General features: G+C 37.6%; 1 protein-coding gene across 2 annotated transcripts in view; it reads left to right on the forward strand.

Annotated features, from left to right (window-relative positions):
- Window positions 1-13,278, forward strand: part of TDP1 (tyrosyl-DNA phosphodiesterase 1) — a 35,743-nt gene that overhangs the window by 16,173 nt on the left and 6,292 nt on the right. For both annotated transcript variants that reach the window (XM_058026165.1, XM_058026164.1), the window contains exons 13-14: window positions 4,725-4,832; window positions 6,342-6,444. In XM_058026165.1, coding sequence (XP_057882148.1) covers window positions 4,725-4,832; window positions 6,342-6,444 — 211 coding nt within the window. The remainder of the gene's footprint in view (window positions 1-4,724; window positions 4,833-6,341; window positions 6,445-13,278) is intronic.

The following is a 13,278-nucleotide window of genomic DNA, read 5'->3' on the forward strand; positions in this document are numbered from 1 at the left end:
AGGCCTTAAGTTGCTTATCTGCTGTGTCTTCTCTCCAAAAGTTGGTAGAAAACATGCTGTTCATCTAGAAAAATTATAATTTTGTTGTTGGGATAATGTTGCTACTGGATTTTGGGTTCTGTAAGCTTTTATATAATGTTCCCTTCTCTGAACAGGAATGATGTTACTCCTTCTTTTTTTTCCTAAACTTCCAGCTGTATTTCACTTTCCCCACTTGTGCCTCTGTATTAATGGGATTTCAACTGAGCCACAAGAGGACTAGAAAGGCTTTTTTTTGGGGTTGCTTTATTTTTTTCTTGTAAGTACAGCAGTCCTGCTGCAAACATTCTCAGTCCCTTGTGGCAAAATCTTTTGTTAAAGATGCCTGCATTTTCTATTAAAAATTTCTATTTCCATATGATGCTAGTTGTGCCAGATTCTAACAGTCTGACACATTCCATGCCAGATGTCTCCCTCAGGCTGAATTGTTAAAAACTTATGCATGTTTAGAGAACAATGGAGAAAGTTGTTTTGCAAAGATCAAAAATAAAATTAATAGAACTTGTAACCTCTTACAAGACCACAACTTCCCATTCCTTTCATCAGAAACTGTTAACTCTTCTGGACAGAAGTTGCTCTGGTAAGAAAATTTTGTTGCTTCTGGTAAGAAGTAGGATTGTGTTCAGTTGGGTGTATGTTCAGGGGACTGAAGTAGAATTGATTGTGGCAGAGAGCATCTTTCATTCTAGAGTGAAGGTGATTGCTGTTGTGAACCTTGCTGGTCAATGTCCAAGGAATGGAACTCAGGCAGAAAGCATGTAAGGCTCTGTCTCCTGCCTTTAAACTGTGTCCTCTGAATACAGTCAGCAAAGGAAGAAAGCTGCAATCAACTTGAAGCTTTCAAGTTTGTTCAGTCAGGATTCAAAAAGCAAAATACTCATCAATCTGGAGGTGTTTGTGCAGTCTTAATTTGGCTTCTGTCATCATACCTCATGAGAATCTTACTAGAAAACAGATGTAACCTTTTTTCAGTTAGTCTCTTATTTAATACACAGAATGTTACTTAATAATGATATAATTCATTTATTTATTCCTTTTCAATGAGAAAATGCCCACATAGCTGTCTCTTGGACATACAGGGACCTGCTCTGGCAGCAGAAGGGCTGTTTGAGGTTCTGCTGTGGAACTGGCTGCAGATGGCAGTGGCCCTGCAGAATTGCTCTGTAGTGACTGCCCAGGTGCAGCCCTTACCCTGCCATAATGCAGCACAGGAGCCTTGAGCAGAGCCTGCAGGTAAACTCTTACCACAGGGCAGGAGGCAGACTGCACCTTTGTATCTGTGGAACCTGGGACAACCAGAAAACAGCAGATTTCACTAGGTGTAAATGCAAGATGAGCTGTTTGAAAGACTTGCTATAATGCAAATCTTTGGGCAGTGGAGGGATTAGAGGAATTTAGCAAATACTTCTTCAAACTGGAAAATAGTATGAAACCAGCAGGAAATTAGGGATTCTACCAAAGCTGCAAGGAAAAAACCCCAAATCTTTTATGCTTACAGTAAAGGAAAATTAATAACTCCTTTTTGCAAGTAGGGAGAGATTAATGGAGTTGGAAGATGGTGTCCTGCAGCCTCTCAACTGAAGAGGCAGGATGTCTGCCCCAGACTTTTTATAATGTCTGTGGGCTGATTTTCTCTCTCCTGCCAATTGAGTGTGTTTAACCTATAATACAGCTCAGAACTTTAATTTTTTTTTAAATAGTGTGACTAAACTTAATATTGCTTTTACTTTTCTGATTGTAGCAAATGATGACTAGACTGCTTTGTTAGATTAGCTACTGTGTAAACAGAGTAATTTGCAGAGTTTTCTCTCTGGTATTATTGCTTGTTTTCCCTTCCAGTATTACTAATTTATGAGGACAGATTTGCAATTATTAATAATTTTTGTTAATTGCTGCTTTCAAAACATTTGATCAGCTTTAATAGTATTGTATTTTAACATTCCTTTTAGTTGATTTGCTTTTAATATGGTGTGCCTTATGTTTGTGCAGTTACTTTGTCAAATATTGATTTTCAAAGAGTGGAATTCTTGGTTGGACAAGAATTTGTTTGACATATGCCTGACAAGTCCACGATGATTGTTTTATTAGAGCTTTGCATGTTCTTTAGTTTTATAAAGTTTTGAATAAGTTTTGAGTTTTCTTCTCAGTTTGCAGAAGTACAGTGTTGTTCCCCTAAAATCATAAAAGATGAGAGACAGAGATCATAAGTGTTCTCTTAGGTTGAAACTAATGATATGAGGTGTTTTAGTTTCTCTCAAGCCTTGTTGCCAGTATCTTAAGATAGAAAATTCTTTCAGTATTTGAAGTAAGAGAACTAAATGCTTCAAGAGGTGGTGTTGTAGAAAATTAGTTATCCCCGTCTCTGTTTATGAATTGGATATGTCTGTGCAGTTCAGTTTCCAGGATTTTGTGGTGGCTTAGTCCTGGCCTGCAGCTCAGCACCACAAAGCCACTTACTTGGGCTCCCCCACCCTCCTTCCTACCCCCCTAGTGGGACAGGGGAGAGAATCCTAAGAGTAAAATGGGAAAACTTGTGGGTTGAAATAAAGACAGTGTGTTAATTAATCAAAAGCTACTCATAAAAGCAAATCAAAATTAGTTGGTTTACCCCACCCTGGGCAGGCAGGTATTCAGTCATCCCCAGGAAGGTAGTTCTCTATTGTGCCTAGTGGTTGCTTGGGCAGATAAAGGCCATCACTCTGAATGACCCCCCCATCACCATCTCTTCCCTCAGCTTCATGTGCTGAGCATAATGGTGCATGGTCTGGAATATCCCTTTGCTCAGCTGTCCTGCCTGGGTCCCCTCCCAGCCTATTTACTGGGGTGGTGTGAGAGGCAGAAAAGGCTGTGTGTGACACCTGGAATATCTGTGTTTGTGCTGTTTCTAGCACAAATCCAAACATAGCCCCATACTAGCCAGCATGAAGAAAATTAACTCTATCCCAGCCAAAACTGGCATTCATTTTCCCCTTTTAATCCTTACATGTTTGTGCTGTCCTGCTAGGGAAAACATGGCCAAAATGTATTTTCCCCTTTCTGATTTTAACTTTCTAAAATAAGTTTCAATCATTTTAGATGAAACCAAACTGCAGTTAGAGTACTGCAGGTAATAGATAGAAATGGTATTACTCTTGCTAAGGCACACTATTTGTATCTGTCTTAAGATAAGGAGGCAGAAAGGCAGTGGACTGAGATAGTATCTCAGAATAACTGCAGTTAGTGGTGAGGGGAGCAGTTAGTCCCAGGGCAAAGCAGTGAGGTAAATCTAAAGAAAATAAATTTTAAATTCCCAGTTCTACTTATTTTTCCTGTTTTTCATTTTTACAATTTTATTGGAATTACCTAAGTATTTTTGTGCCGTAAACTTAAAGGTGCTTGTCAGTTGTGAGAGAAGAGCTATTAACCAGGGTGGTTGAGTCATGATTCAGCCTTACAATTTGTATGTATGGAAGGTGTGAAGTTTGTAGGGGAAGACAAGTTTAGTCAGCTAATTCTGTATCATATATATCTTCATCTGTCCTATAGAAAGAGAATTTGATGTGGCTTGCATCAAAATATAAAGAAGTCTAGTTTACATCAAATGTGCAGAGTGTTTCGGCTCTTGCTGTTTAAGAGTACAGGACCAGTTCTCAGAGGTCTTTTTTCCTTGATCAGGGGAGATAGGGTTGTTAAAGTAATTAAGTCCTCACCCATGAAGTTCAAAGCCTCTTAATTTTAAGTGCACTGTATTGTAAGTGTTAGTCCTGAAAGTCAACCTAGGTAAATAATTCCAGCCCTTCCAAGTCAGTCTGCTCAGGCTCTTAGAGGAACACAGTGTGCGCTTAAGTTTTTCAGAGTTAATTGATTCTTTTGGATTTGCTAATTAGAATAGAATGCTATGTTAGGGAAGCAGGATTGTGACAACTGAAATTGGAGTCTTCCTTCAAGTCTGTGGAAAGAAATGTCTCTGGGAAGGTGTGTTAAGCTTTCTTCCTAAATTTGGATAAGAACTAACAGCTATGAACATAAAGTGCTTCTTAATGCTGTGACTGCATACTTTCAGTTATGTACATACATTTACTGCTTGCTTACACTTTAGTACTGTAACATTGATGCTGAAGCAATCCAGCAATGGCTTGTTTTTTTAATCTAGTTTTTTTATATGCACATAGATATGACCTCTATTCTCTTAAACCCTCAAATTTCTCAGTAGCTTAGAGGCACTGAAGGGGGAAGAGGAAGAGTAGCGGCAACAATCTACCAGTTGCTCCCTGCCTTTATGTCATGGATAATAAATTGTAGTAAACTCAGGATTCTGTGGGGTTTAGTTTGGTGCCAAACTCGGTTGCTTGAAGTCATAACCATTGATAGTCTTCAAAGAACGTGTATTGTCCAGAAGTTTAGACTTTGTTCCAGATAGCACTCAAGGAACTGAGAGATGGAAAAAACTTGTTAGGAGAACCTGGCACACTGAGGAGAATATCTCTCTGGGCTGGTTTTAAGGAAAAAAACCCTTGCCCTTCTGACTTCTAGTAGAATTGTTAACAGTTCAGTTAAATGTAGTATTTGAAGATTTTCTCTAGGAGAAGTAAGTATCGAGTGTGACAAGTATATGTAGGGTTCATGAAATCATGGTGCTGTCATATGGTATTTTTTAGACCTGAAAATAAAACCATGTATGAAAAGAATTCCTTTTGCTTTTCTAGTAAATGGTCAGCAGAAGTCACGGGTCGAACTCATGCTATGCCTCACATTAAGACTTACATGAGACTCTCTCCTGACTTCCAGAAGATTGCTTGGTTCTTGGTAACAAGGTAAACATCTAACCAGTACAGCTCTCACTTAAGAACTTTATATATGGGGGGTTTTTTGTCAGCTGCAGGCCCAGGTGAGTTACTTCCATAACCCACATAATACTTCAAATAGCAATATGAATTTTTGTCCATATTTAATGTTTCTCCATTGCATTGTCCCATTTGAGGCTGCAGATTGAAATTATTACGTCAGAAACTGTTGATAATCACACTAAAATCTTGTCTGAGTTGTGACTGCCAGTTCTGGGGTTCAACACCAACTAAAGTGATAAATATTTTAAATTTGGGTTAAGTTTCTTAAAAATGTGGTGTGCTATAGATGAATGTGCTGGTTTCTACAAAACAGAGTTTGGGTTAGCTGAAGTTGTACTTGGGCTGCCCTACTGTAATAAAACATAGAATTTGGAATCTGATCTCTTGTCAGATTGAGTTGCTTAGCAGTCTGCCTGGAAGTACAAGCTTTATATTTCTGTTGTTTAGTTGTTAAAAAAGCCATAAGAGAAAGCAAGAATTTCTTGACTTGAAGGGAGAATGTCTTGTTGTAAATGAAAAATACAGATATGTTTCAGTTTTTATGCAACCCTATATTCGACAGATTATGATCTGTCCTTACTCTTAAATGCTCAGTTACTTTAATATTTCCTTCTCTTTATATTTAATCTCTTTAAATTTCATCATTCATAGATACTGTTGCTTGCAATAGTGGTAATGATTAGTTTAAATCTGATGCTCACTCCATCTAATACAGAAATTCATGGTTGCTTTATTTTCTTCTCATGTTTCTTCTGCTCCACCATTTGCTGTTATCAAACAGTATCCAGTATGTCCATCAGTTGAAGCATAAGGTGTAAATTTCATATTGTGCTGTAGAAGTAGATTTTGACAACAGAATTGCATATATTTTTGACTCCCAAATTGGTCTCCTTTGTAGTAGATACTGATGAAAGATTAAATACAGCATGGTGCTGAATAACAAATTGAAACAAAACCTCTTTGTATTTGTTATCGTAAAACCTCTTAAGTATTTATTATCATAAATAGATCCAAGAACAAAATGCCAAGAGCAAAAGATACTGTTTAACACTCTATAGTAAAATGTAAAATGCAAATCCACTCTGTACTGAAGGTATTGTAGCTAGTCCTAACTGAGGTAGCCTTTAATCTGCTTAAGTCATCAAATTGAAGCTATTTACCAGTACCAAATTCCTTTCTGAAATGTGCAGAGAAGATTCAAAAGGCTGAATTTGTCTTGTAGATCTGTATGACAGAAAAAGGCTTGTATAATTATCCACATGTGTTGTATGAATGCCTTTCTACATATTGTCTCTGTTGCTCCCACTGTGCTGTAAAAATAACAACAAGGAATAACAACCAAGTCCCTTTTTGTGAGAAGACTATTCTGATTGAATTTAAGTTCTCCTGCTAGAAGGACATTGTTAGGCTATGTTCTTTAAGCATTTTCTGCATTGAAGATTGTGCCTCACTAAAATGCTTTGTTTCTCTTCATAGTGCCAATCTATCTAAAGCAGCCTGGGGAGCTCTGGAGAAAAATGGCAGCCAGCTGATGATCCGTTCCTACGAACTTGGAGTTCTTTTCTTGCCTTCAGCATTTGTAAGTCCATAGTTCAAGCACAAATCCTGAGATATCATGAAAATCTGCAAATAGTTATGAATACAAGCATAACTGAATAATCTGATCAGTAGGTTCTGTATTTCCAGATAAAATTAATAGGAAATCAAATTTGTATTCATAGGTATTCATAGTCTTGTTTTCCTACACAGCAGGTATGGATTTGGTATTATGGCTTTTTTCCTCTTACTGACAGGCAATAATATTTTGAAATTGTAACATATACCTAAATGTTATTGGAAAGGATGATCAAATCTCTTCTTTTGTGCTTTTTAAAACTGGCCTGTGAGTGCATATTCACATTAAAGTAAGGTGTGTGTGTGTTGTAACTTGAGAAATGATTCCTAATCTTGCCCCAGTCGCTGTTCTTGGTCATTCTCTGAAATGCATTTGCAGTCACGTGACTCTCTCTTAACATCAAGTTCCTTATTGATCTACATTTGCTGGTTTTTAGCCCTCTATGAAATCCTGTGCTAGAAAGTCCTTAATTACACATTGTATTTAAGAAAAAAGCTTCCCTTCTTTGTTTAGATTGGGTTTTGTCTGTTATCTGATGGGAGGAGATGCAAGATGTGGCTGATTCCTCCTTCTCTCTGATGAGCTGACAGTACCAAAATGTTCTCAACAGCAGTTAGCCTGTGATCACAAAACATTCAGACTTCTTCCTGTGTGAAATTTCTTCTTTCCAGGGAAGACCACTGCAATTTTCTGTGAAAAAGTATTTGTATGCTAAAAGTCCTTAGAAATATTTTGCTGATAAAGAGTATTTATTTCCTAGATAATATTCACAGATGATCACATAATGTTCTGTCATTTCTACTGATTAGTAATGTAGTCCCAAATGAATATATACTAATATTATGGAATTGTAAAAATGTTTGCCTACCCTAACTGGATAATTGTAGTCTCCTGAGATTGCATATTAAGATTGATGGTTTCTGAGTGCAGCTAAAGAATTCCTGTATCTCAATCTTGACATGTATAATGAGTTTGCATAGTAGTGAGGTCTCTGATATCATGAACCTTAGAGATGCTTTTCTCCAGCATGGTTTAGGGGAAGAAAATGTGTTTATCAGAGAGCTTCTTATAGCAGGAAGCATTGTTTTTTATATCAATAAGCTCTAAAAAAGGAAACACCATTTGTGTAAACAACTGTTAATAACAGAATAATGAAGCACTGGGCAAACAAAGCTGTGCAAAAATTTTTAACAGCAACTGACCTGAAAGGGATAAATTAATGTTCTTGGGAGTTGGGTACTCCAGTTTCCAGTTGGCTATCTTTAGGTGTTGCCTGGCAAAGAGTCTATGGTACTGGTGTATTTGTACCTAGTAAATTAAGGGGTTTGTATAAACATAACTGATCACCAGATGACACAGTCATGTAACTTTCTAATAACAACTTTCTCAGCATGTCTTTGTAGGAGAGGTGCTCCAGCCCTCTGATGATCTTTGTGGCCCTTCTGTGGGCTTGCTATAACAGGTCCATGCTGGGTGAAATTATAATGGCCAGGCATTCATGTAGTAGTTTGTCCCTGCATATTTCACGACTTAGAGGCCTATTCTGTGAGCATCTCTTGTCTGCTCTTAAATATCTGTAGGCTTTTGGCAGTCACAGTCTGCTCTGGCTGAGTTCCACAATGTAATAATGTCACATGAGGCGGTTCTGAAAGTTACTCATTTGAAGGATTTTTTTCCTTGCACTGAAAGATGCAAGACCTATGTGATCCCTAATCATCCTTTTCATACCTCTCTTTCCAGACACCTTTATCTTTGTCTAGAATGATGAATCTTATCCTGCTCAGTTGTTCCTAGGGGGGGAGATTTTTTGATCACTTTTATTTTTCTCAATTTTTTTTTCCCCTCTGTATCATTTGGGTTGGGAGGGTGGTAAGTAGAGGGACACTGGTTGTACTTAAAATGCAAATATGATTCTAGAGAAACAGATCCAGATATAAAATTATTACATAATGGTGTTCTCAGGGTTCTCCTCACTGGGTCTGTTTGGCCTGCTGTATTTTTACAAAGTGGTGTGAAACGGGTTAGCTAACCATGGTGTGAATACAGTGCTTTCTCTCTACAGCCTTTGCCTCCCTTGTCTTTGTCTTTCTTATAGAAAGCTCCTATGCTTTTTTATAATTTCTACAGCTTTTAGATGGCTGTACTAAAACCTGTCAGTGTATTCAAGATAATCTTGGGTTTCAGACTTCTCAGAGCATAACTTAATTGAAGCTCATTTAAAACTTGCAAGAATATAGAACAGTATGTATTTTGGAAGAGAATACTTAGTTCTTCTCCCAGTTTCCTACATATTGATAATTAATTGTGGAGACTGTCAGCCAGAAGAGGTCACCTGATTATCACATGTGTGTGATATCCCACAATGTATGTGGGAGCAAAGCAGGGAGAGACACTGCAGCTTGCTTTCCTTTCTTCCCTGAGAAGTGTGTGCCTGCAGAGACCCTTGGTAACAAGGAGGTAGTCAGACAAATACTGATACTGGGCTTATGTACATGCAGTTAGCTGCATAAAAAGTGCTTCTTTGATAACTTGTCTGCTTGTCACACTGGTTCATTGTGGTTTTAGAGTGCTATGTGGTGGGGTAGTTTTAAGTGAAGATAGCAGAGAACTTGGAATAGACTAAAATTTTTAGAAACAGAAATGCTTGTTCACAGCTAAAGCTATGCAAAATATAAACTACATGAAGTGCTTTGAAACATAACTGAGCTTTCCTAGGCCTCAAGGGACTCACCATGCTCTAGCTATCAGAATGCTGATTTAATGCTGCCAGTTTCTGATAGTTCTGTTTCTTTAGGTTATTTCATGCAGTATTATCACAAAGTTCATGACAAGTATTCTGGTAGAAGTTAAGACTTGGCATCATAGAATCATTTAGGCTGGGAAAAGACCTTTAAGATCATATAATCCAATCCAATTAAAATATTCCTGGCTGTGATGGAAGTTGAACCCATGTCCCAGAAAAGACTGGAGCCTGAATCCTGCACCTGGGACTACCTGGCCACACTACCCTGGTGTATTTGCATAGCACACACTTCATGTCACTTATCTTAAGAACTCCTCTAGCTCTGCAGTTTGTGCCTTCTATTTTCTGCTGAATACAAATTTGGAAGTGGGTCGTTCCTCACTTGCTATCAGCTGACTGCCAGCTTTTGTCTTTTTTTAAAATGCTTCCAAAATTATACTTTGAGGTTGGGTCTTGGTCTGGTGTGCTAATACAGACTCTCTGAAATATGTTGAATGGTTGTTCCCAATATAGCAACAGCTGTTATCATTTAGAGTTTTAGTGTTTAGGGAAAAATCAGCTGATGCTGGCATTAGATCACAAGTTTCTGTTCAGTAAAAAATAATGTTTATTATAAGTAAGATTGTCCTGTGTTTGAACTACATTTCCCTTTCCATCTCCATTTCTCACCTCCTACATCCACACTCTCTCTTTTTCAACTTGCTCTTTCAGCTGCTGGGGATTCCTTTCCAGAGGCTGAGATAAAGTATATCTTTAACAGGTAAAACATTCAGTGAGAATGCAATGACCAAAAAGTATGGAGCTCTGGGAAGCATGTTCCAGTAATTATTTTGTTTGAAAAATCTTGGAAGTGACTAATGGAAAGCCTTTTAAGTAAATGGTTCTTCCTCACAGCTTCTGTGTCTGGTAAGATGCTAAGATAATTTGAGCTTGACTTGTAAAATATTATAAAAATTTGTGAAATACTTAAATCTTTTTAGAGGTTTCATGAATATGATACTGGCTCTGTCAGCTTTTAGAAATACAAGCTCAGAAAAATATAACAGATGCTATTAAACAGGAAACCTACCCATAATTGCCTACCTAGTGCTATCAAATCCTGTAATTATATCTAGATAATCAAACTCAGACAACTAACAACAATATTTCAGATTCTGAAGTGCTGTATTTGATGTTGAATACTCACTGGAGTGAAGTGCTGTTTTGTACTTGACTCTGGGTCTGGGTGTGTGAGCTGGATTAGAGATCAGCCAGGCATTAGCATGTGATTTTCAGAACTGAACTGCCTAAATTTCTTCTGCATTTGAATAACTGAGCCAGGCACCTTCTGTCATAGCTCAACTTAGAGCAGAACCGAAATCAAGCTGGTTAAGCTCTTTGACTGTAACATCAACTTCCAAGGCAATGTAATACCACTTTCTTCTTTGGTTTCTCTAGTTTTAGATGAAGTCTTTCATCCCATGTAAAATGGAGTGGGAGTAGGAAAGCTAATAATGTAAGTAAACAAAGATTTTGTATGTAGACTTCAAGATGCTAAGCCTTGCTTTAAGTGTTCACAGAACTGCCACAAGATTTTCAAATTCCAGTATTAAAGACACCCAGACACATATGTTCCAAACCAAGAGCCTTCAGCTTTAGATACCTGAGTTTGTCACTGTTGGCTTCCTATTAAAAAAATAAATAAATAATTCTTCTGGTACAGTTGGATAAAGCTCTCTTTGGAATAATTGTGCCCAGTGTTGAGAAAGGTTTTGCTGTGTATTCTGCTGGCCTGATGAGCCTGGCCCCTGTAGTTTGTTTGCATCCTTAATTCTTTGCTGCTGAAACCAGCAAGTTTTTAAGTAGTTTTGCCAAAAAGGACTATGTTTCTGTTAGTGGCATTGGAAACCTCAATCCCATAATCATCCAGTGGGATAATAGTTGTCTCCTGTTAAAAATTACTTCAGTAGGATCAAAATTCTGTAATGGTATCAGTCTTAATTCCCACTTCAGTATGGCTAGCAATTCTTACCTTTATCTTGTGATCTCTTTTTTTATAGCCTGCAGTCTGCTTCGTGTTTGGGGCAAAAAAGACCATGCAAAAACTGGAAGACACTATTTTAAGAGCTGTTAAACTTCCTTTTCCCATTTTTCCCAGTGTCTGCTTTTTCAATGTATGATGCTAAGCTACTAATAGAAGCCCTATAAGCACCTAAAGTTTTAAAAGTACAAAAAAAATTCTTTCCCAATTGAGATATGTATTTATCAGCATTTCAAAATGTATTGCTGTAAGCAGCAGTCAAAGAGCAAAATAAAGCTGCTGAGGGAAAAATTCTGACAGAATAGAATATGGCTGAGGAAAATTTATAAGTCAGACAAAATTATTTTCTGCAAGGTCCTGCTGGTTTGTTTTTTGGAAACAGCAGTGAGAGCTGTCAACATTCAGGAAATGCTCAAAACAGACAAAGTGTGACTTAACTTCAATTTCTGTGTGAAGATAGACACATGAGTTATTTTTAAAAGCATGTGAATCTCCTCAGAGAGCCTTGTTAAAGAATGTATTCCACAAACTAGACACTTACTCCAGTGTGTTTTGAGAAAAACCAGATGTCTCTTCTTAGATGAATATTTCCTGAATGGAAGATCTCTATAGGTTAAATTCTTACAGACAAATAAAACTGTTCTGGGATGAACTGAGTCAAGCTGCACTGGGGGACAGCATCAGAGGAAAGGGAAATATAATTGCTGAGTACTGAGGAAGAAAAGGCAGAGAAAACCAAAGTTGTAGAACAAGAGAAGGAGGTAAAATGCCTGGTAAGAAAAACGCTGAAGAAGTAACAGGGCATGGAGTGTAGAAGAAATCAAGCAGAAACAAAAATACTGCTAGGTTGAAGAAAACAATGGATAACAGGGAGGAAGAAAACGAGATGAAAAATGTCCTTACTTTGTAGGTAGAGGCTGAAGTAGGTTGTGTTCTACACTGTGCTTTGTGATAATAAGGGTTTCACAAATGTCCAACTCAGATGGTGCCAGGCAGCAGCTTTGTAATTGTGGTGCTGTCGATCAGGCACGTGAAGTTTGTTGTAGCATAAAACCATCTCACAGTATGGCAGAGGAACCTTCCCTGCTGCTCCACATTTCTTCTGTAGGTGATGTAGAAGACCAGAGAAGCTCATGGGATATCTAGGCAATCAGACCTCATACATGTCACATAGATGCTGACAATTTATTTGTCATCTTGTGAGTAGTATCTAGGAATACACGCCACCCAGACCCTCCTACCAAGTGCAACCTGACTGCTGTGAGTTATGAAAAAATATATTTCAGCACCACCACCACTTACACAGTTCCTGTTGTTTGTGAGCTGTAAAATCCCTGGCATATTTCACGTTCTTTCAACTACAAACAAAAGTATGTTTTTTGCATTTTTACATGTCATTTCTACCAATCCCTGAGTGATTCAAATTCATTAGAAGTAAGGCTATACAACTAGATTGCATTTTGTGTAAGTAATTATGAATTTTCCCAGTCATTTTCAAACTCTTAGATGTTTATAAGCTTTTAAAAGCAATCTTGCATCTTTACATTGGTCTGTTTTGAACATATTACTTGTTACCTTAAGGCTAAGTTCCACAAAATGCTGTAGCCTGGTTTTAATGCAGATTTATCAAAATATCTGACTGAAATTATATAAGAAAGGGAAGTTCAAACTGGATTTTCTTTCATGCAGTCCTTTAGCATGGACCTTGTTTGTTTCTTCTGTTCTTTCCTTTAGAGGGCAGTGGCTTTTTCCTAGTCCTTGAAATAATGTACAGTGTTTCTTACATCATAACCTATAGTTTGTTCTTACTTTGGGTCATGAGACAAAAGATGCATCTATATTCTAAGGGAGATTCTTGAACTGACTTGCTAGAACTGCTGTCTGACATTGTCTTTGGCAACTCTCCTTTTTCTAGGTTACTATTCTTCTTGAATATTAAAGAAAAAGGCACAAGGCTGCATTGATTCCCATGCTTTGTGTGGTCATATGTGGATGCTGCTGTCTCCTACTTAAAATGATGGCATTTGATGGTGTA

Source organism: Melospiza georgiana, chromosome 6 (genome assembly GCF_028018845.1).
Source record: "Melospiza georgiana isolate bMelGeo1 chromosome 6, bMelGeo1.pri, whole genome shotgun sequence".
Lineage (NCBI taxonomy): Eukaryota > Metazoa > Chordata > Aves > Passeriformes > Passerellidae > Melospiza > Melospiza georgiana.